Here is a 21,428-nt window from a genome sequence, read left to right on the forward strand (position 1 = left end):
GCTCGGGCGTGAGTGCGCTGCGGCAGCAGTGGTGGTGGGGTCAGCGCATGCGCCGTTGCCGGGTATCGGGCAAAACGAGCGAGTGAGCGAGAAAGAGAGATGAGGAGAGGACAAGTGATGCTTATGCCATGTTGTGCAGGATATATTTGAAGATAGATAACTGAGATGGATAGAAAAGAATTGGATGGAGATACTATAGAGCTCAAATGATTTATATTTTTAAATATATTTTGAAAATAATTTTTAATACGAGTGATTTTTGAATGTGAATTTTTAGGATGTTACACTGTGTTCTAAGCACCGGACGTATGGGTCGAGCGTCCAGATGGTCACCTACTGTGCGTCCGGTGACTCCATGTTCTGCCCAGTAAAAAAGGCCAACGGCTCTATTTGTTTGAGGGGCTTATAAATAGTTATTGGTCGTCTTGGAGCTTACTCTCTTGGCATTCATGACTACTTGATATCTTTGTGAGCCTAAGCAAACACCTCCCACTCATCTTCTTCTTAGATTAACCATCTTTGTGAGATTGGGAGTGATTATAAGTGCATTTGCTTGAGTGATTGCATCTAGTGGCACTTGGGGATCGATTTGGCTGCGGTTTTCTTGTTACTCTTGGTGGTTGCCACCACCTAGATGGCTTGGAGCAGCGAAGAAGGATTAGCACAAGTTGGTGATTGTTCGTGGCCATCTTCTGGTGATTGTGAGGGGTTTTGTACCTTCCCCAGCGGAGAGCCGAAAGATAACTCTAGTGGATTGTTCGTGTCATTGAGCTACCTCACTTATGGTGAAAGGTCCAAATGGCTAGAGGGGGTGAATAGCCTATTTAAAAATCTACAAACTTTACTAAGCAAGTGTGTTAGTAGAACAAATGGCTCAGCAATCCTAGCACTAGCTCAACTAAACTATGCAAGCCACCTATACAAACTAGTATAAGGCTAAACACTAATCCACAACAACAAGAGAAGGCTACACAACAACTCTACTCTAAACAAGAACTAAGCTAAACAAGCTAAACAACTAGCAAGATAAGTAAGTATGTAAAGGAGTAGAGAGTGATTGTTATACCAACGTTGTAGAGTAGATATATGACCAATCAATCAATCACAATCACAAGAGAATCCTCGGCAAGAGATGACACAAGATTTTTTACCGAGGTTCACTTGCTTCCCCGCAAGCTAGTCTTCGTTGTGGTGATACACTCACTTGATGGATCGCGAGCTAATTGGCAACCCAAAGCGAAACCCTCAGCAAGTGCCGCACATCCACTCACAAGATGGATCCTCCAAGCCATGAGCAATCCACCAGAGTAGCCAATTGTGATCTCCCACGGGGAAGGCTCAAGAACCCCTCACAAATCACTTGGTGAGGCTCGAAACAATCTCCAATCACGAGCTCAACACCACCGCTGCTCCAAGCTATCTAGGGCATCAGGAAACACCCAAGAGTAACAAGAAATCCGCAGCAAACTCAAAGATCAAGTGCTACTAGATGTAACTCTCAAAGCAATGCACTTGAATCTCACTCAATCTCACTAGGATTAGCAATCAAACAAGGAGATGAGTGGAGGGAGTGTTCTCTAGCTCAATGTATGCCTCAAGTAATCAAATGTGCAAGAGAGAACCTCCCAAAACCAGCCACCTTCTATTTATAAGCCCTCTCAACAAATAGAGTCGTTGGCTCTTTCACTGGGCTGAAATCGGAGGCACTGGACGCTCAGCAGGGAGCCACCGGACGCTCGACCCCCTGCGTCTGGTGCACAGATGTTAGCCACATGTCCACCTCTGAATCTCATGTGTCAAACTCTAACAGTCACCTGCGGACCACCAGACGCGACCAAGTGAGCACCGAACGCGTCCTGTACTCACCAGACCCGTGCGCAGAGAGTTTGTCAAACTCAGATCTCACCGGACTCATGCGCAGAGAGGGTTGCAAAATCCCCTCACACCAGACACACACCACCGGATGCACTCAGAGCGTCCGGTGCTCTCAGTCAGACGCCCTCTGCTTAAGTCAGGCCACACCAGACGCATGAACAGGGAACACCCTACGTCTGGTGCAGTGCGTCCGGTGCTCAACCCTAACAGGGGCAAGCACTGAGAGCACACCAAACGCTCAGGACAGCGTCCGGTGCCTCCGCGTGCTGCGTCTAGTGAGTGTTTCCCGTGACTTCTCTAAATTTCCCATCGGTGCAATAGAAAATATACACTTCATTTTCTCAAAAGTGCCGAATCCTCTCAACCCTAGGAACTCCACCTCCTTTGTAAATGTGCTAACACCAACAAGTGTCCACCACCAAAGTACATGTGTGTTAGCTTTTTACAAACATTTTCATCAAAGGAGTTAAGTTAGCACTTTACTAGATCCTAATGCATATGCTCAAGATATGGACCTAGTAGCACTTGATTCGAGAGATGACCGTGATTTCCCCTCTTGATAGTCGGCTATCTATCCTAAATACGGTCAATCACTTCTCTACTCAACTTAGACCGGCAAAAGCAAAACCCTATGTTTATACCTTTGCCTTGATCACTTTACTCCTTATCTATCATCATGATCTACACTTCATGCTTCATCTCTTTGTGATCATGTGGCCACCTTTCCATGCCACCTTGCACCTTCATCACATGTGTTTCTATGCCTAACTCAAATTACTTAAACACAAGGCATTAGCAACTTGGTGACATTAATTACCAAAACCAAACTTGGGCTTTCGTATGGGTAGATTTTTGTGGTATCCTAGTGAGGACGAGGTTCGTGCTACACCTCTTAGCCGCCGAACCACCAAGTGTTGGTCGACACAAAGGGGACATAGCGTGCCGGCAAGCACGTGAACCTTGAAACAAAAGTTGGTGTCTCAATTTGTGTTTGATTGGCATTCTCCCGGTGCTTGATTGTTCATACATTGGTGATTAGTTTATCCCCTACACGGTGGTATAAATATCTCTTCCTCTCTATTTACTTACCGCAAAGTAGTATAACTAGTTTAGTTGCTAATCTTACCTTGTGTAGCATAGTTCACTAGTGTAGCTCGTAGTGACATAGCTTTTGTGTGCCTAGTGATCATATTAACTAAAATTGTTGGATAGGTGGCTTGCAAACACCTCATTAGAGCTAAAGCAAAAAGCTTCGCTTTGTTATCTACTAACCTCTTGCTCTAGTGAGTTTGTAGAATTTTTAATAGGCTATTCACCTCTCTCTAGCCATATTAGGACCTTTCATAGTGTTTATGTGAGATACACAGGAGATTAGTCCACAAATGATTATGTGATGATGGAGGAGCTCATTGCATATGAGACATGACATGGAGTCATGTGACCAAGGTAGAGAAGATCAAGATAAGACTTGGCTCGATGGAACGGTTGCAAGAGTGAAAGGCAAGTCAAAGGCTTTGAAGTGAGGGACCACGTGTGATGTTGAAGCTTGAGCTAGAGTTGGCGCCGATGGACTAAGGCAACAGTGAAGAGCAAGTGAGGTCAAGATCGATGAACCAATACGGTCACATGATGATATGAAGTGGATCATATTATTTGGTGATTGGTTGGTGCATGTGTTGCATTAACATTGAAGGAGATGGAATGGAATGCGCAAGGCAAAGGTATAACCTAGGGCATTTCCATTTCACTGGTGGTAGATGTGTAGAGAAGTTTATGACCGGATTTAGGATAGATGGCCGTACTATCAAGAGGGGCAAACTTGCTTGCATATCGGTGATCTAGTGCCACTTAAGCGATCTAACTTTGCATACGTGTTAGGATCGAGTGGCATGGGAAGTTGAGAGGCTAACTCCTTTGATAAAATGTTTATGAAATGCTAACACACATGTACATTGGTGGTGGACACTTGGTGGTGTTAGCACATTCACAAAGGAAGTGGAGTTTAAAGGGTAGAGAGAGGTTTGGGTTCCTCTCTAGCTTGCGAGGCGGGATTCGACGCTTTTGAGAAAATGAAACGCATATTTTCTATTGCACCGGTGAAAAGTTTAGAGAAGTCACGGGACACTCATTGAATGTTGGTGTTAGCAGCATCAGATGCTGCACCAGACACGCTCTGTGCGTCCGGTGAGCGGTACTCGCCGGGGAGTATTCATCGGACACACACACAGTAACTTGAGTGAGTCCGGTGATGTGAGTTCGATGATTCACTATAGAAGCGCTCGCAACATCGGACGCAGGAGAGCATCTGATGGTCCACGTCCGGTGACCCCACGCATTTTACACCCTCCCTGTGTACGGGTCTGGTGTGCACTAGACGCATCTGGTGTGGACCAGCATAGTGTCTGGTGCTACTGTTTTAGGTGCGAGCGCATGTTAGCCGTTGGCGGCAATGGTCGAGTTCAAACGGATAATGACACATGGCTGTCGTTTGAGCATCGGACAATGGGGTTGAGCGTCTGGTGGCTCCCTACAGCGTGTTCGGTGCCCATGAGTTTTGTCCAGTGAAGGGGCAATGGCTATTTCAGCCTTGGGGTTATAAATAGAAGTGGTGGCCAGCCTTGACTGGTGCTTGGCACCCTTGGGACTTAGTGTCCATGCTTAGGGAGTGCTAGTGAAGCCTCTAACTCACATATGCTTGATAGTGATCATCCGATTGTGTGAGTGAGCGATTCTAGTGCATTGCATTGAGAGATTGCTTCGAGTGACACTAGGTGTTCGTGTTGCAAGCTCGTGGTGCTTGTTACTCTTAGAGGTTGCCATCTCCTAGATGGTTTGGTGGCTTGTGACTCTGTCGAAGCACGCAAAGAGATTGTGCGATGCTCTAGAGAAGAGATTGTAAGGGGTACGATGCTCACCCCGCGGGAATCGTGAAGAGCAACTTTATTGGATTGTGCGTGTCATTGAGCTACCTCACTTGTGGGTAGGTTCTTGCGGTGTCCTAGTGAGGACGAGATTCGTGTAACACCTCTTAGCCGCTGAACCACCAAGTGTTGGTCGATACAACGAGGACGTAGCTTGGTGGCAACCAAGCGAACCTCGGGAGAAAATCTTTGTGTCAATATTGTTCTTCCTGTTGGTTTGCAAGTCCCTAACACAAGCTTGTTCTTACATTCATATACTTGTGCTTGTGTAGTTGCTCTTGTAATTAGGTAGCTTGATAGTTATCTTCTTGCTTGTGTAGCTACAAATAGTTCCCCTTGCGTGACTAATTTGGTTTGTGTAACCTTGTTAGTCACATTGCTTAGTTTGTGTAGCTAAGTAATTTGCGCTCTCTAATTTGACATTGGTTCCCTTGTTTTGAGCATTGCTAGGGAGCTTAGGAGCTTTGTGCTTTTGTTTACTAGTTGTGTAGGAGCTCTCTGGTTTTCAAAGTACTAGTGGCATAGGTTTGTGTGATCTTGCACCTAGAATTGGATAGGCGAGCTCTTGCTAAGGTAGCATCTTGTTTACTTGTTTAGAATCTCTTTACAAGGTGCTAGAGTACTTAGATAGATGGGTGTAGTCTTGACTAGACTGATAGTTTTAATTCCGTATTTGTTTCGGTTAGCCGACGCGATAAATTTTAGAAAGAACTATTCACCCACACTCTAGTCGGCTATCTTGATCCTTCAGCAAGTCCTTAGTGTCACATCAACACAAAAACACTTCTGTAAAGGACAAGGTGGTTATTTATATGGTTTTGATAGTTTTTTAAATATGGTTTTGATATCTATAACTCTTATAATCCTAAACCCCACTAACAATTTCTCTAAGCATGCAAGCTATCCACCTAAGCAATGCACTACCATATTAAATTAAAATCCACTAAGTAGAACCACAATAACTATTTATCTCAACATGTAATGCACTACCACATATATACAATTAAAATCCAATAGCACATATGACAATTGTAGTGTCCATGCCAGCAAGACAAATAAGTATAGTCTACATCATCATACTACGCAATCCACTAATCCGCAAATTCCCGCAGCAACGCGCGGGGTATGCTCCTAGTTTTTTTTGATAGTCGAGGGATGTCAAATGTTTAGTTTTTTGGTTTGGTTGGAATTTAAATTCATACCTAATATAATAATCATATTTCCTATAAGCAAGTCGAGTCATGCGATGCCTTTCCCCACGCGCTTCCTCTATCCCCAACCCGTGCCCGCACCGCTGTAGCTCCTCCCTCTCTTCCTTTGGCGGCGGCGGCTCCTCTCTCTCCCCGATGCATGGTGACCTCATCTAGCTCCTCCCAGCTCCCCACCGTGGATTCAGCGACCTCCCCAACTCCAGCGAGCGGATCTGGTAGCAACGGCGGTCATGGCGCTGTCGGCGAGGTAAGCCCCCCTTCTCCTCCTGGATCTAGGGTTTTGATGAGTTCCTCCCTCTCTCTCTCTCTCTTCCAACTTTGACGGGCTTAGAAAAAGAAGAGGCCATGGGAAGGTAGATAGGCCAGACGGTAGAGATAGTGGAGGACGGTTTAGGGGCCCTAGCGGGCAGGCGACTATAGAGGTGGTCAGCCCATATCAGAGCGGGGGCGAGGGAGAAGGGGTAGGAAGGCAGCTGCCATAGGTGCACTAGGGCTCGCCCGATGGCGAGTGGAAGATAATAGTGACCGCCTAAGATTTGTTAGATGTTAGATGTTGATCTGACGGTGGAAAATCATCGTACGAAAGAAAGCCAGATTTCTGAAGAATAGCAACTCCCAGTAATAATTGATTGAAGGGCGAGCAGATCTTTTTTTAGGGGGGTCTTTTTCCTCACCTTTTTTTTTAGCAAAATCTTTTTCCTCACCTGTACGACACAGGCAGTTCCATTTGGCCATTTGGGCCTCTCCACGTCCAAGCAAAGAAAGACGGCCCATTGCCCCGGACTTATTACCGTCAGTTGGTCCTCGTCTTCATCTCCCTCCGCTGTCCGACTGTGCCCTGTCGCCGCCTCTGTCCTCTCCCAGTCCCTCCCCCTCCATCTCCGGTGAGGCGCGAATCGAGTTGCATCGAATCCATGGGCAGCTCCTCGAATACCAACACGAGCGGCGGGGCCAGCGACAAGGAGGAGAAGAAGAAGGAGGACAAGGTCAAAGGCAAGGACTCGTCGGAGCCATCCTTCAAGGAGAACGAAAGGGTCCTTGCCTACCACGGCCCCCTCCTCTACGAGGCCAAGGTTCGCCGTCGCTTCCCCCTTCCCTTGCTGGACCTAGGATGACGACCTCGTACTGGATGCTAGATACAATCGTTGCGCTTGTGTTGTGTTCCTGGATCCTTGTTAGGGTTAGGGGTTAGGAATAGCCGAATAGGATACCATCGGGCCGGCCCGTCGGTCGATTCGATTCACTTCCCCTGCATACATTGTGCTAGCTGTTAGGGTTTAGGCTGTATGTCACTCACATCCCATCTGATCTTTTCATGTTCCTTCTCTTCTTTCTTTGCTTCTTCAATTCACTGATAATGGAACTTATCTGTTCTATCCCATTTCTCAAGGTTCAAAGGATCGAAAATCATGAAGATGAATGGCGCTACTTTGTCCATTATCTCGTAAGTCTTAATTCACTCCATATCGTGCAAGTCTATACTATAAAGGAGCGAACGAATTGAATAACATTTGTCACCTAAAAGCATCCTACCCAAATGAAATCTACTCCCTTAGATGTACTTTTAACACAACTGATTACGTGCAGATTTTATATTCTTAAAGGCATTGTTTCTGCTGTTCTCCAATTTTCTGAAAATCAGCTTATACCTGGCAATTTCTGCTGTTCTCTAATTTTTCTGTCACTTCTCTTGTAGGGTTGGAATAAGAAGTAAGTGTTTCATACTCCATGAGTGGATGGATGTTAGATAAGTCTTCCATGTTTCTCCCTCACATTCGTACATATATCTTCTGTGATATTTCCTAGATAGATCCCTACTCCATGGCGATAAAACTCCAATGGGTTGTTGCTGTGCTTGTTCTAGCTCATCAGATGGTTTTGTGTCCATTTTCTAAATGGTGGCCTACACTGAACCAGTTTGTTTCAGAGATTTGACACTACACACTGCTCATTTCTCAGCCATGAGCCTGTGATACAGTTAAACCAGACGCCTCTTCATTTAACAAAATATATTTTCCTTATAATAATATGATTTATTGTTTGGTCTGCCATTGATTAGCACTACCTATGTAAAATGCCTTACAAGTTATGAATCATGAGCGAGTTTTGATCTACATGTTGTGCCTCTGCATTATGTGAACTTTGTTATGCCTAACCAATTTTGATGTTCACTTGTAATCTCTGCTTGGGTTGATTACCATCTGGCAAATATTCCCTAATTCCAGCCTTGTCTTGTGATTTAAGTCATGATGTTTTTTTTTGTTAATTTTGAGATAGAAGGGTAAACACCCCTTCCAATTTTCATATTGAAGTGGATAATCAGCTCCATTGCAGAGTTCATTAACATTGATATGGACCAGCACAACAAAGACATAGAACATTAATAAAACCTGTAGCTACTGAAACCATCAGACTACCAAATGACTTTGATACCACACAATGTCACTGGATGGCCAATGTTTGCATGAATAGCATTATTACAACATTGTGTGAACTCTCTCGCCAATAGATCGAACCAAACATGATCCAACCAAACTTCCTTGTACCAGAAACTGAAAAAAGTCTATAATAGTTACCCTCTTATAATGGTGCCCAACCATGTGACAAGTCGCATCGTGAGTCTTTGGTCTCTGAGCTCATTCAGGCAACATTCCTCGCCCTCCTTTTTTCTGCAAGAAAGACCATAATTTAAACCAATAACACAAACTGAAAATAGTCTGTATAGGGTCAGTAGAGAATTGATGTTTGAAACAAGCTCCTCAATTTCCACAATGTCCAAATCAACATCAATTTCCAATCCCCAACATTGCCAAATTCCTATGGTCTTTAGAAAAAGCATGTAACCATTCCCCAAGGAAATAATCAATGCAGGCAGGAGCAAGTTTTATATCAAAAGTACATGTAAGCACATCACAAACATTTTGTGGCTTCTATGCACCCTATTCCCAGTAGCTATGATGACTAACAGCTACATTGTTGAGTTATTTGTTACTTTGTTTCTTTCATAGTTGATTGATGCTCAGATTCTGTGCCTCCTATTTCGAGTAGCTGGGGGATTTACATATAGAGGCTTAGTCAGCTTTTATGTTCATATACAAGATATCGTTATTTTCTTAGCTGGAGAATTCATTTTATGTTCTTCATATGGTATAGTTTTGGGAGTTGGTCAGTTGGGTTGGGTGTTTGTAGGTTGTGCCTTATGTTAGATTGTAACATATGGTCAAACTATTTAATAGATGTGTATAAAAGGTTGGCTCATAGATTTCATTCATTTGGGTCCTTATTAAGCCAAGCCATGGTAAAGCAAACTGTTGTTTTGGCTAAAGATTATGTTGATAAATTGAACATTGTTTGAGTGGATCACAGAATAGGCTTTGTAAATAAGTCATGCTAGGCTCAAGTTTAGGTGCAGACTGCTGTTCAAGTGAACCACTGTTGTTTTTTAAGGTTAACAAATAACAAGGGTATGTGTTGTAAGAGTTCTTGTCCCTTTTTCTTATTGATATAAAGATACTTGCATGTTCCAGGAAACAAAGGTTAACAAGTGATAGCTTTTACTATATCTTAACATCAGATTGCAGCTTGCTATTTTTTTTGTCATCACACTTAATTAGTTTTCCTTCCCTGCTGTTCTTCCACTAAGCCGACATTCTTCTCAACATATTTAATTTCCATTTTCTTTGTAGCTGGGATGAATGGGTTGCAAATGACCGCTTGTTGGCATTAACAGAGGAAAACATGCGCAAACAACAAGAGCTTGACAAGAACCAGGTAGTTGACAAAACAATGAAGTCTGGACGGTCAACACAGCATAAACCAAAAGGCTCCAATGGTTAGCTCGCCTCCTTTCCCCGTGTTTTGTCTTTATAAAGGGCATTGGTTATGACCAGGTTGATAGATTCTACTCCTGTATACGACGCATTGTCTGTTTGTTGTACTGATCCTTTATCTATTAGGACAATCTATCTCAACTATTATGGATAGTTCTAAGATTGCACTCCAGTTAAGTCATTGTTGTGGTAATAGTTCTGCCAAATTATTATCTTCAATTCCTTACTCTCTGAGAGTGTCATGTGCAAAGAATTCATGTCATGTTGGTGCCTAGTTAGAGTTGAAACAAGAATGGCAAGAATTATGACAACTTCGCTACAACTGGACATCATTTAACATTTACAGATCAAGGTGACATTGCAAACTGGGGGTTATATAAAGTTAATGTAAAATTATCGTCCATTGCTGGAATAATTTTGTGATATAAAGTGAACCACCTTTGATAGTAGAAAATTATTCATTTTTATTAGTTCTTATTGGAGACTTCTTGTTCATGCTGTTCATTAGTACATGTTTTCTACCTCTTCATGTCTGTTTCTACATGTTTTGTGATCGTACTTTGCTCTTGAAATGTCTTACTAACTTGGCTATTGCCATTGTTCAGCAGATGCAAAAGCTGATAAAGATGACACTAAGAGTCTCAGTGAGTACAAGCTTTTCTTTTTAGTATTTTTCGTCTATTACCTTCTGATGGCAGTCAACACATTTATTCTTCTGAACTAAGTACATTCATTTTTAAATTTCAGTGAAGGGGAAGAAACGTAAAAGTCAGCCTGGGACTGAGGTGACTATTCCTTAACGGCTTAACCTTTTGTGCTATATGCCTATGCTTCCTTGATTTTTTTATTCTTTTCATTTTCTTGATCCAAAATGATAATTGATAATACACTGCCTTTTCAGATTGTAATGTTGAGCTAGTGTAATTTTCCTTTCCATGCTCTGCTAATTACTGTTTACTAAGAATTTATTACATTGTTTCTACCGCTTGGTTCCATTCGAGTATTTTTTGCAATTTGCCAAATGGAATGTTGTGTCTTCCATGTTCTAGTTCATTTCTTGAGATTATGGAGGGCCCAAAACTCGTATTTGCAATCCCAGCAGTGTCACATTGGCTAGGAATGTTTTCCCTTGGTTGTAACCTAGTAACCTACCTTTCTTTAAATGGCTACTCCCTTCCCCGGGACAAATCAAGGCTCTTGTTTCCTTTTCCATTTTATAAGGATGGCTCTACCATTTTATCTCTATTTCCACATCTTAAAAGAAATATTGGGCAATCCATGCAGATGTGCTTTCTAAACCGATCCAAAAAACTGGAATTCATCTTCTAGACATCAATAATAATGGCATTCAACAAAAAATTACTTGCAGCTGAACGTGACAAAATAAAAGCACTGAAAATGTTGCATACTTAATGTCAAAGTGTTGGAGCTGTCATACTACCAGTATGAATTTATTACCCACCCATCCTTAATGCCAGCAACTCATAAATTCAACGTTTTAGCTATCTGCTCTAGCAAGCTAAGAGATTGACACCACTGTGCTAATCTTGTAACATATTTATTGCTATATCTGAAGATTCAGGAAAAGGAAAAAAGATCATCACAGAGTCTACTAGTGTTGCAGTTTCCTTTGACACTGAAGAAGCAACTTGTGGATGATTGGGAGTTTGTCTCGCAGATGGGTAAGGTATTAGTTCTCTGTCTGTGTTACCTTTCATTAGTTTCTCATGTACCAGTTGATGTCTCCTAGACTAAATATAGTGTTTTGTGTTAATTGGCATAGAATTTTCAGCAGCCTCATGTGGCAAGCTCATTCAGAAAAAGACTTTGGAATTCCATGCATTCCAATTATTTTGAATGAAAATCCAGCAATTTGTCAACCCTTGTGGTAACCTCTGGAGTATTACAGAAATTCACTGGATTCGCAGTCAAATAAGAAATATCTGATTTGTCCATGCAATATGATCCAAAGAATGCACCAAACATTCTCCATATTTATTTATTTCTCCAAAGCAACAAACCTCAAGAACAATTTGTCCATGCAATAGGATCCAAAAGAACACTGTAATATTTGAGCTTGGATTCATTTTTTTCTGGACCCACTGATAAATAGGAATTTTGTACATCAGCTAAAAGAAAACAAGTAATCTTAGTGATAAACTGATCTGAACACCAGATGAAAGTCTTCTTGGAAATAGATAACCATATTTGCTTTGCAATTTTTGTTCACCACAACTACCTGAGATTTCATTGGCCTGCAGTTTGTGAAGCTACCACGATCACCTACTGTTGATGATATTCTAAAGAAGTATTTGGAGCACCGGACAAAGAAGGATGGCAAGTGAGTGTTCTATTGCTGACAACCTGACATGAATTTTTTTTATTTGCATATTTTGCTCATGGTCTAGTGCAATAGCCTTACCTGAACCATGCTCCCTTTTGTGTGCCATTATATAATTGAAATTTACAGAATGTTGACTGTGCAAAGCTGGCTCCTGCCCCTGCAAATTCCTTTTCCAGTTAGATAGCTTTCTTTCATTAGTTTTAGCAATACTTTATAGTCAGTTGGATGTCCTTTGCTGTTTGATTATATTGTTGTTACCATGTAACCGAAACAAATATAATCTTTAGTATGTCATGGCATTCGTTTAGTCATGCTAACAATAGAAACATATATGAAGCAGGATTGAATAATCTCAATTACATCAATGAATGTGACGATAGCTTAAGCTAATAAATTCCAGTTTGCTTAATCATATTGATAGCTGTGATTATGCTTTTACTTTTTTATTGCGCTTTGTGCTACAGTTTTCCTAACTCCATTTTATCCCACTTGTCATTTATCTAGTTTTTTTTTTCAGTCCTTTTGTTTCATTTTGGTTGGTTGTCAGTACCAGCATTGTTTGGCTCTTCTGTAGTTATAGCTTTTCTTTGTGTTGAAGGATAAATGACTCCTATGCTGAGATTCTGAAAGGAATACGCTGCTACTTTGATAAAGCATTGCCTGCAATGCTTTTATATAAGAAAGAGCGAGATCAGTATGCTGAAGAAGTTAAAGGTGATGTCTCACCGTCAACTGTATATGGAGCTGAGCACCTATTGCGCCTTTTTGGTATGTCCAATTGTCCACTAAATGAGTTCTTATGTGTTTTTGGTTTATGCTTTGATCATTTCTTTCTGTTTGTTGAGATGCTCTGGAAGAGGTCAGAACAATTATGTTTGTTGTATTATCAAATTGTTTGTTTTTTCCAGGAAGGTGTTTATTCTTGTCATTTTCCCTGCTAGTGTGAGCCCATATTTCTGTTCAGGACCCATTTGCAAAATATAATTCAAACTGGGAAAGTGAGAACTTTCTGAGTTCTGACATTTTTTCCACCACAGCCCAAGTCGAATTTCATTACTGGAAAGCAACAAATTTACAGAAGTTTGTAACAACGACATAGGGAGTGGAGTTGGGTACTAACTAGTTTGATATTTTTCTTGCTTAATTCCAGAGGGGGGGGGGGAGCGAAGTGGTCCGCCATCCTCCAAATTTTCAGTTAAAAATTTCGATCTTCACTGGAAGGGGTAACAGATAAAATGCTTCGAAGGTCCACTTTTGGAAACAAATATGTAGTTTTGAAAACAACTAGCGCACCCCAAAGAAACTGAAAACAAACAGAAACTTTTGAAAATTAGGTTTTCCCTAAAATATAGTATTTTGTTTGTCATGGTACTACTAAAACTATGTACTTGAAATTTAGAGAGTAGTATTCTAGTAGACTGCTCAGGTTTTTTTTGGGAGTATTTTGTGTTCTTTAGGCGTTTGAATGAACTTTTGAAAACCGAAGGTCCACTGCTGATTGGTAATACATGATGATGTGTGGGTTGGTGGGAAATAATCCATAGATCAGATCCCCTTCCTCTTGATGAATGATGGGGATCTTTATGTGCTTTGTCATGATGAATGTACCATGTTGATACAGTAGTTAGCACACCAGGCTTCAGTTCGAGAAGAAAACCCAAAAAGTACAAACATGACAAGTTGATTTGTTCTTCAGCACACGATATTCATATTTAGTAATCTAATGGCTACTGTAATTGATATATCTTGGTTATATTAATATGGCTATTACCGAAACATGTTGAGTATGGAACCATGCCACATGCCCTTGTTTACATAATAAAATACCAAATATCTTAAATTGCTGACTCGCAAGTTTGCAGTGAAATTGCCAGAGTTACTTGCTTTTGTCAATATGGAGGAAGATGCGCTGAACAAGCTACAGATGAAATTGCTGGACATTCTCAAGTATGCTTTCTTGCTTCAGTGTTATGCTTGCCAACCATTTTTAAAGCTTAACTTCAATCATTCCGATGGGTTTTCTGTCAGGTTTATTCAGAAGAATCAGAGCACCTTCTTTACCACCGTGTACGATGATGGTCGTAAAAGTGCAGATGGGGCTAAAACCAAATGATTGCATCTGAACGTTTTGTATGTAACATCTTTCGATGGACTTGTAGGTGAGTCTGGTACTGTTGTTGATATGGAAGGATGTCGCTTAGGACCGTGGCGTGTGAACATTGATTGCTCTACAATCAGTTTATGTAGGAATGTAGGATAGATGCCGCAGATGCCTGAAATACAGTGCTTGAACTGCATGTTGTGTTTTCTTTAGATGTTGGAACTGCTCGCATTTTATGTTGTTGAATGTGTATTTTCTTTAGATGCTGTTTTAGGGTACAAGCCCACCTTAAACATTATGCTAAGTAGACTAAACCAAGATTACTCTTTGGGTGGTGATTGGCGAAGCTCTCAGATATGTGTCTACACCTTAGGCCTTGTTTGGATGTTATTGGATTTACCTCAATCCCCATGTGTTGGAATGGGATTAATTCTACCTCAATACATGTGGAATGACATGAATCCAAATGCATCCAAACAAGGCCTCAGGTGACTTCAACCGCATGAAAATGGCTGGTTACAGGGGTATAAATAGCACGCAAGCAGTCTTTTTACCGCATGAAAATGTCTGAAAAGAGAGGTACAAATAGCACATCAGCTTGTTCGTTTGTCTGGAAAGCCGTGGTTGGAAATACTGTTCGCTGATGTGTTATGAAAGAAAAACACTTCTGGCTAAAAAAAATACGGTTTATACAAACGAACGGACATCGGAACATAGGATGCCTGACCATCTGTCTATTCACCGAGTAGTGTATTGCATCTTCATCACGGGATAAACTCACCGAGTAGTATAGTGCATCTTCATCACGGCTCACGGGATAAACCGGTGGCCTTGGCGGCGTTTGCCTTCAACTTCACTTGCGGTGATGAGCTCTTCCCGGAGTGAATAGGCTGCTGCCGGCTGTGTCTGAATCCACCATCTTGACTTCTTGTGAACTACGTAGACATGTGGGGGAAATCAAGAGATGGTATGTGCATTTGCCAATCAGATCAGTTTTTGTGCTGCAAATTTGTTATCTGAAATCTCAGTATCTCACTGCAAAATGACTTGAACTGCCGCCACCGCCACTCAAAGTACATCCCACGTAGGTAGGTACAATTCCACGTCTACTTGTCATCCTGCCTGGTGCGCGTACGGTGGCCGTGCCCCTTTAGACTTCCATCAAGACGACGCAGACGCACTCAAGCTCCTTACAGTTACAGCAGCGAGAGCCCCGCGACGAAGGAGACCCCGGTGGCCGGCAGCCAGGACGCGCCGTCGATGAATCGCGCCACCGTGAACCTCTCCGCCTCCGCGGTGCTGTTGATGGCGCGGTGGCCGTGCCACGGCACGCGTCCGGCCAACCCCGCGCCGGGCCCGTTGTTCATGTACTCGCCGAAGTAGAGCCTGTCGAGCGCGTACGGAGTGTCGCTGGTGGCGTTCCACTCCAGCCACCCCTGCGGCGGCACGTGCGGGCCGATGTACGACAGCATCACCACCACCCTGGAGAAGGGCTTCCATGGCCGGCCCAGGTACGTCGTCGGCGGCGCGAGGATCAGGTCCGGCTCCGACGCCGGTGCGGCCAGGAGGCGGCAGCCGTGGAGGACGATGCCGGTGCGCTGGCACGACTCGTTCCGGCTCTGCGCGGTGACGGTGTTCCTCTGCCCCGGCAGCGGCACCCGCGCCCAGAGGTCGCAGCGCTGCAGCACGGCGGCGGCGTTGCCGAAGACGAAGTCGACGGTGCCGTAGACGTCGCAGTCGCGGTAGAACTGGCGGTTGGAGTGCGCGTACAGCGTGTCCTGGTACCCCGCGATGCCGCAGCGGTGGACGACGGCGCGGTCGGCGCTCGCGCGCAGCGCCACCGCCTGGTGCCTCGCCGGCCCCGCCCAGTTCTCCACCGTCATGTCAAGCATCATGAACCCGAACCCGGACGCGGCTGCACGTCCATCAACCCCAACATGAGCATGGCACAGAGAAAATGCAGAGCCATCGATGGCGACGTGACATCTCGTCTCGGTCGTCGCAGCATGCAGCAGCCAAGTGCCGGCCACCCCACCTCACCGGGCCATCGGTAACGCGCATCTCATCAGTTAAAGGCCGCCGCTGCTGCTACTACTACCCCACACGTACCAACTGGCAAATGTGTACCATGTCGTCTGCCGCATATTTCTCCTACCGGCTCCATTTCACGAAACTCACCAACCTTTCCAAGTTCATGAAATTTGATTTGTACTCGGTACTAGATTACTTACTGCCACTTCACTTCCAAAAGATCCATTTCAGAAAGCTTACCAAATTCACGAAACTTTCAGAAAGCTACTACTTTACAAGTTATTGTGACAGAGCAAATGCAAGCTTTGAAGGATACTTCTAATTAAGGTTTCGATTCCGTTTTAAAAAAAAAATCTGTTTTTATGAAAATGTGAGTAATGAAAATGATCGTAAAAGTTTGATTCTGGAATGAATCGCTAGTGTAGTGTGAACTGTGGAGGAGAAGGATGGTGGCGTCATGCACGTACCAAAGGTGGCGGTCCGGAAGGTGGTGTAGTTGTCAGCGACGCTGCGGTTGCCGGCGACGACGGTGACGCCCTTGCCGTCCCCGACGAACACCAGGTTGGTCTTGTTCATCCCCACCTTGACGTTCTCGTCATACCGCCCCGCCTTGACGTAGATCACCGTCCGTCGCTCGCTGCACTCGGGCGCCGCCTTGACGGCGTCGGCGATGGTGGCGTGCGTCCCTGTGCCGTCCTTGGCGACCACAATGTCGGCGGTCCCGGCCAGCGACGCCGCGGGGGCCAGCAGCAGCCGCCGGTCCCTCGCCGGCACCCACCGTGGGAAACGGCACGGGCCGCCCTGCCGTCTCGTCGTCGTCTCGTTCTTGTTGCAGCAGCTGCGGACGAGGCCCGCCGCGCCGCCGGCATCCTCGGTTGTTCCGGTTGCGGTCGCAGCGGTGGTGGTGGTGGACGAGGCGTACATCGTGGCGAGGCTGTCGCGGACCACGGCGCGGGCGGCGGCGAGGTGCGCGTGCGCGTGGAGCGGCGCGCCGGCCTCCGCGAGGCTGTCGGCGCAGGTGTCGTGGTTGGTGAGCGCGGCCGAGAGCCACGTGAGCGCGTCGCCGCGGGCCGCCGCCCTCGCGCCGGCCAGGAGCTGGAGCGCCTCGTCCAGCAGCTCCGCGCAGTCCTCCCGGGCGGCGGCCGCGGCGAGCGTCGGCGACGACTAGGAGGAGGAGGAGGCCGGCGTCGTGACGGTGGCGGCCAGCGCGCCGAGCGCCTCGCCCACGCGCGTGGCGGCGGCGTCGAGCGCGGCGCGCAGGCGCGACTCGTGGTGGCGCGCCACTGCATGCTGCGCCTTGGCCTTGGCGGCGGCGGCCGGGAACGCGAAGACCGGGGGCCGCGGGGCTGAGGCTGCGTGCGCGCTGCTGCAGCTGCAGCTGCACCCGGCGAGAATGAGCGCCAGGCAGGAGAGGATGAGGAGGAGGACAGGAGGCGCGCCGAGGCGACGGGCGAGGAGGTGGTGGTCCATGGCGCGGCGGATGATGGCGCGCTCCTGAGTCCTGATCGGGAGAGCAGAGAGCAGGGGTGGCTAGCTAGTGAATGTGCTCGCACCGGCCTTGGGAGATTCCGTTCTCCCTTTCTTCTTCCGGTGCTGCCAGGGGTCCTCTTTTATAGGCTTATATAGCAGCAGAAGCAGCAGAGTGGCAAGCGGTGGCGCGAGTGACTGAGGCTGCACGGATGCATGGGCTGGACGCCTCGGCCGATCGGCGGGCCGGCGTATGGGTATGGCCTCGTGCTCGATCGTCTCGTGGTGCCGCCGGCGCGTTCATGTCATGGGTTTCGGAATCACCAAGTTCCTGCCTCTTCTGTTTCCCGTACGTTCCAAGCTCAGTGCGTTTTCTGCAGTGTGGTTCCAGATAGCCCAAATCTGATCCTGTGCAACTGCCATGGCAGACGCGGTGCCCAAACTGAGGAAGTGAGGAGGGAGGACGAACTCTAGCCACGGGCACGAATAGTACTTTTCACTCTACTGACTAAAAAAAAAGTACGATTTATAAAACAAGCGAACAGACTCTGACTTAGAGCCGGGGCCAAGCATGAAGCACAGCCACATTGGGCCAACCGGCCAAGGAAAGGTTAAGGACGAACCACCATACAAATAGGAAACTAATGCCATCTCATTCACTGTAAGTCATCATCACATGGCTACAGTAACCGGTTATAGTGCAAAAAAATGTTCATTGCCACCTCATCCTTCAAAATGTACCATCACAGGCCTAAAATAAAGGTCAAGAACATGTCAAAGGTAATAATAAATAACATGAGCTTCCAAGTGGGCAGCAGAAATCTGAATTGGTAACTGCTACATGCAAAATTTGGGGGTGCACATCATTGCTTGGACTCCTATGATTTTCATCGCTTAATTCCCCTACAGCATATAATATCTAGTTAGATGTGGGCGGCTAATTGTTTGTATAGACCCCCTAAAGCTTTGGTGGATGACCCTAAACCTTTGGTTATGGCTAACTACATGGAGAAACATGAAAACTTGTTCCTCCACACTAGTATTGATGCTATCTTGAACCAAACCCCTTTGCCTAAATAGGTTGCAAAAAGAAAAGAACGTTGCTCTAGTCATCTTGGCATGGCCAAACACTCTTTGTCAGTTGAGTTGTATATCAATTGGAATTTCTTGTGTCTATGCTCATCATCAACAAGCCTAGGTCCATACACTATAGGTTCAGTGTCCCTCCTAACCCTCTTCATCCTGGTAGACAAGAAAGCTACTATAACAACCACCGATAGTTGCAGCCTGTGAGGCCATAGTAGACCTAGTTTGTTGTGTTCCATCTATATAAAGCATTGCAATTTACAAATTTTAGAACTCTGGCATGCCTTGCTGGCTTCCTAATGTACAACACTTGTTCAGAGGTCATCGAATAGTGGGCAACAAGCTATAACAGTGGTTGTGTCAAAGATAGAATCCACCTAGCTACTACACCTTGACATCATCAACAAAAAGAGACGGGTAAACAAACAGGCCCAAGCACCGACATCAATAGGTGATGCACAACATCAACAATCATCACCATAACTAATAGTAAGAGGAGAAGTAAACCCTAGAACACCAAAATGAATCATCTAAGCAACTATGACATGGACATGAGCAACAACAACATACAAAAGGCTAGATCTACAACATCATATTACTAGAAAACATATTTCGTACAATCGACACATAATGAAGCAAAAAATGTGAGATGTAAGCGAAAATAACAAATGAAGAACGGATTCATAAGCATAAAGAACCTAAAAAAACTAGCAGGACATGAATCATTGGTTCAACCATAGGAAGGGTCAACTTCTCAATTACCTAGCTTCAAGCGAAGGAGGGGAAGGGGAAGAAGGAAGAACAGGCCAAAGCTAGTGACGAGGAAGCAGATATGGTGTATCAGACCACCAAGCACTCCACTGACCAGCAATACAGAGAAAGGGGAAGAAGAACCACCCTACTTGTGCTACTATTGGAGACAAAGAAGGCAAGGAAGCTCCATGCCACCGACAAGTGCGGAGCGACTGAGGCCCCAAACCTCTGTGACAACACTGTGCCCCACCAACACCACCACCACTCGCCAGTCGCCCCTAAACGAGAGAAGGGAGAGAGAGGAGGTGGAGTAAGCGAGAACGAGGGAGTGAGGCGGAAGAGATGATGGCCGCATAAAAAGGAGGCAAAACCCTAAACACGATGTGGGAGGTGGAATTACCCAATGGTGTGTGAGCCCACTAGCCCCACCCATGCAAAAGGTAGAAATGACATAGGCGAACATGGCAGTAGACGAGCTGGGGAGAAATGAATATAGATTTTGATTCTCCCGAGATTGACTCCATGCCAGTTTTGCCCTCTCCGTGGCCATGCCCCTACGTCCTAGAGGGAAAGAAAGGGTGTGTTTGCTATCGTGGTCATGCGGTCCACCTGTGCTCTCAGGCTATAGCTCTTGTGTTTGATGTCATTAGCCCACTCGTGATCTTGGGCCGTTCGATGCAAAAAGTCCTCTCTCTTGGCTTTGGGGAAACGAATTCCCCGTCCGTTTCTCCATGGCCTAGCTCGGCGAAGCACTCACACATCTGCTTAAGTTACCTCCCGGACGTCTCTGTGTTCTCACCTCCCACAACTAGTCCGTCCACACGTCATGCGCGCTCGCCGCCCAATGCCAAGGCCTCCGTTGCGACAACCAAGCTAGTGCGGCTCGCACCACCGCCATGCCCTCCGAAGAAGTTGGCGCACCCTCTTCCGTGCGAGATCTGGCATCCTCCCGTGCAGCTCCTCTCCATGAGATCCAGTGTCCTCTAGTGCAGAGCTCACATGCACAGAGCTCACCAGCACGCCCTACATGGAGCTCACCATCATGGCCTTGCGCAAACTATGAGGTCGTGAGAACGGTTGAGATGGCTCCCGCGAGGGCGCCATAGAGGACGCTCTCCTTGGGCACGAGGCTCTCCCTGTCGCTGCCGCGGAGCCTTTGGAAGCTGTCCAGGAGCACAGAGCTAGCCCTTGCTGCGCCGAGCAGTGCTGGAGTGTGTGGTGCCGCCGCCGCACTGAGCAGAGCGTGCTTGCGTGGCACACCACCGTTGCGTAGAGTCGGCCGCACGCACGCGGGATTACTGTCGTGGCCGAGTCCTGCCACGCTGGCCGCGCACGTGTGGTGCTTCCATGGTCATGCCAAGATCACTATTGCAATGAATCCTTGGCTTCTCCATTCCTTGACACTGGAGTGACACACGTCCATTACTTATAGAATGCCATTGAGAAGTACTGTGTCGGTAAAGCTACCGTATTCTTGTGTATTCTTGTGTACAGTAGCCCATATTTTGTCTGTACAGGTAAACAAATACATTCTGGTTTGGACTGAGCGATGCAGGGCTCAACAATTAATCATGGTCGCTTGCACCACTTGAACTTGGTCTTCTTTAGTTCGCAAAATTTTTTATTTTTGGCTACTGTAGCCACTGTTCGCCTAAACGGCCGTTTAGACCGTTTAAACGCCGTGTAAACGCTACACAATGGTACACCGTTTCCGTTTAATCATCTGTTTAGTCCGTTTAATGGACCGTTTAGTCCGTTTAATGGACTGTTTAGCCCGAATAATGGCTAAACGGCAGGTGACCGACTGTT

The 21,428-nt window shown here is 45.7% G+C and overlaps 2 protein-coding genes across 3 annotated transcripts; one reads left to right on the top strand and one right to left on the bottom strand.

The window, feature by feature from the left end:
• On the top strand, window positions 6,778–14,632 carry LOC110434696 (protein MRG1). Of its 2 annotated transcripts, none has more exons than XM_021459366.1 (11): window positions 6,778–7,080; window positions 7,398–7,451; window positions 7,704–7,717; window positions 9,694–9,839; window positions 10,443–10,481; window positions 10,585–10,622; window positions 11,414–11,524; window positions 12,099–12,178; window positions 12,780–12,949; window positions 14,044–14,128; window positions 14,210–14,632. In XM_021459366.1, the coding sequence occupies exons 1-11, from the start codon at window positions 6,922–6,924 to the stop codon at window positions 14,292–14,294; spliced, it is 981 nt and encodes a 326-aa protein (XP_021315041.1). In that variant the 5' UTR covers window positions 6,778–6,921; the 3' UTR covers window positions 14,295–14,632. The 2 variants fall into 2 exon arrangements, with proteins under 2 accessions (XP_021315041.1, XP_021315042.1); XM_021459367.1 differs by having other exon boundaries at window positions 6,780–7,080; window positions 10,446–10,481.
• Window positions 15,479–17,783, bottom strand: LOC8077748 (probable pectinesterase/pectinesterase inhibitor 34). The gene is given in 2 exon segments (XM_021458217.1): window positions 15,479–16,197; window positions 16,781–17,783. Coding segments are annotated over 2 exon segments (1,722 nt in total).

Source organism: Sorghum bicolor, chromosome 4 (assembly GCF_000003195.3).
Source record: "Sorghum bicolor cultivar BTx623 chromosome 4, Sorghum_bicolor_NCBIv3, whole genome shotgun sequence".
Lineage (NCBI taxonomy): Eukaryota > Viridiplantae > Streptophyta > Magnoliopsida > Poales > Poaceae > Sorghum > Sorghum bicolor.

Coding starts and splice junctions, on each gene's coding strand:
- LOC110434696 (XM_021459366.1), top strand. CDS start 6,922: ATGGGCAGCTCCTCGAATACCAACACGAGCGGCGGGGCCAGCGACAAG. Junction 9,840..10,442: donor TAAACCAAAAGGCTCCAATG/GTTAGCTCGCCT, acceptor GCCATTGTTCAG/CAGATGCAAAAGCTGATAAA. Junction 12,179..12,779: donor CGGACAAAGAAGGATGGCAA/GTGAGTGTTCTA, acceptor TTTGTGTTGAAG/GATAAATGACTCCTATGCTG.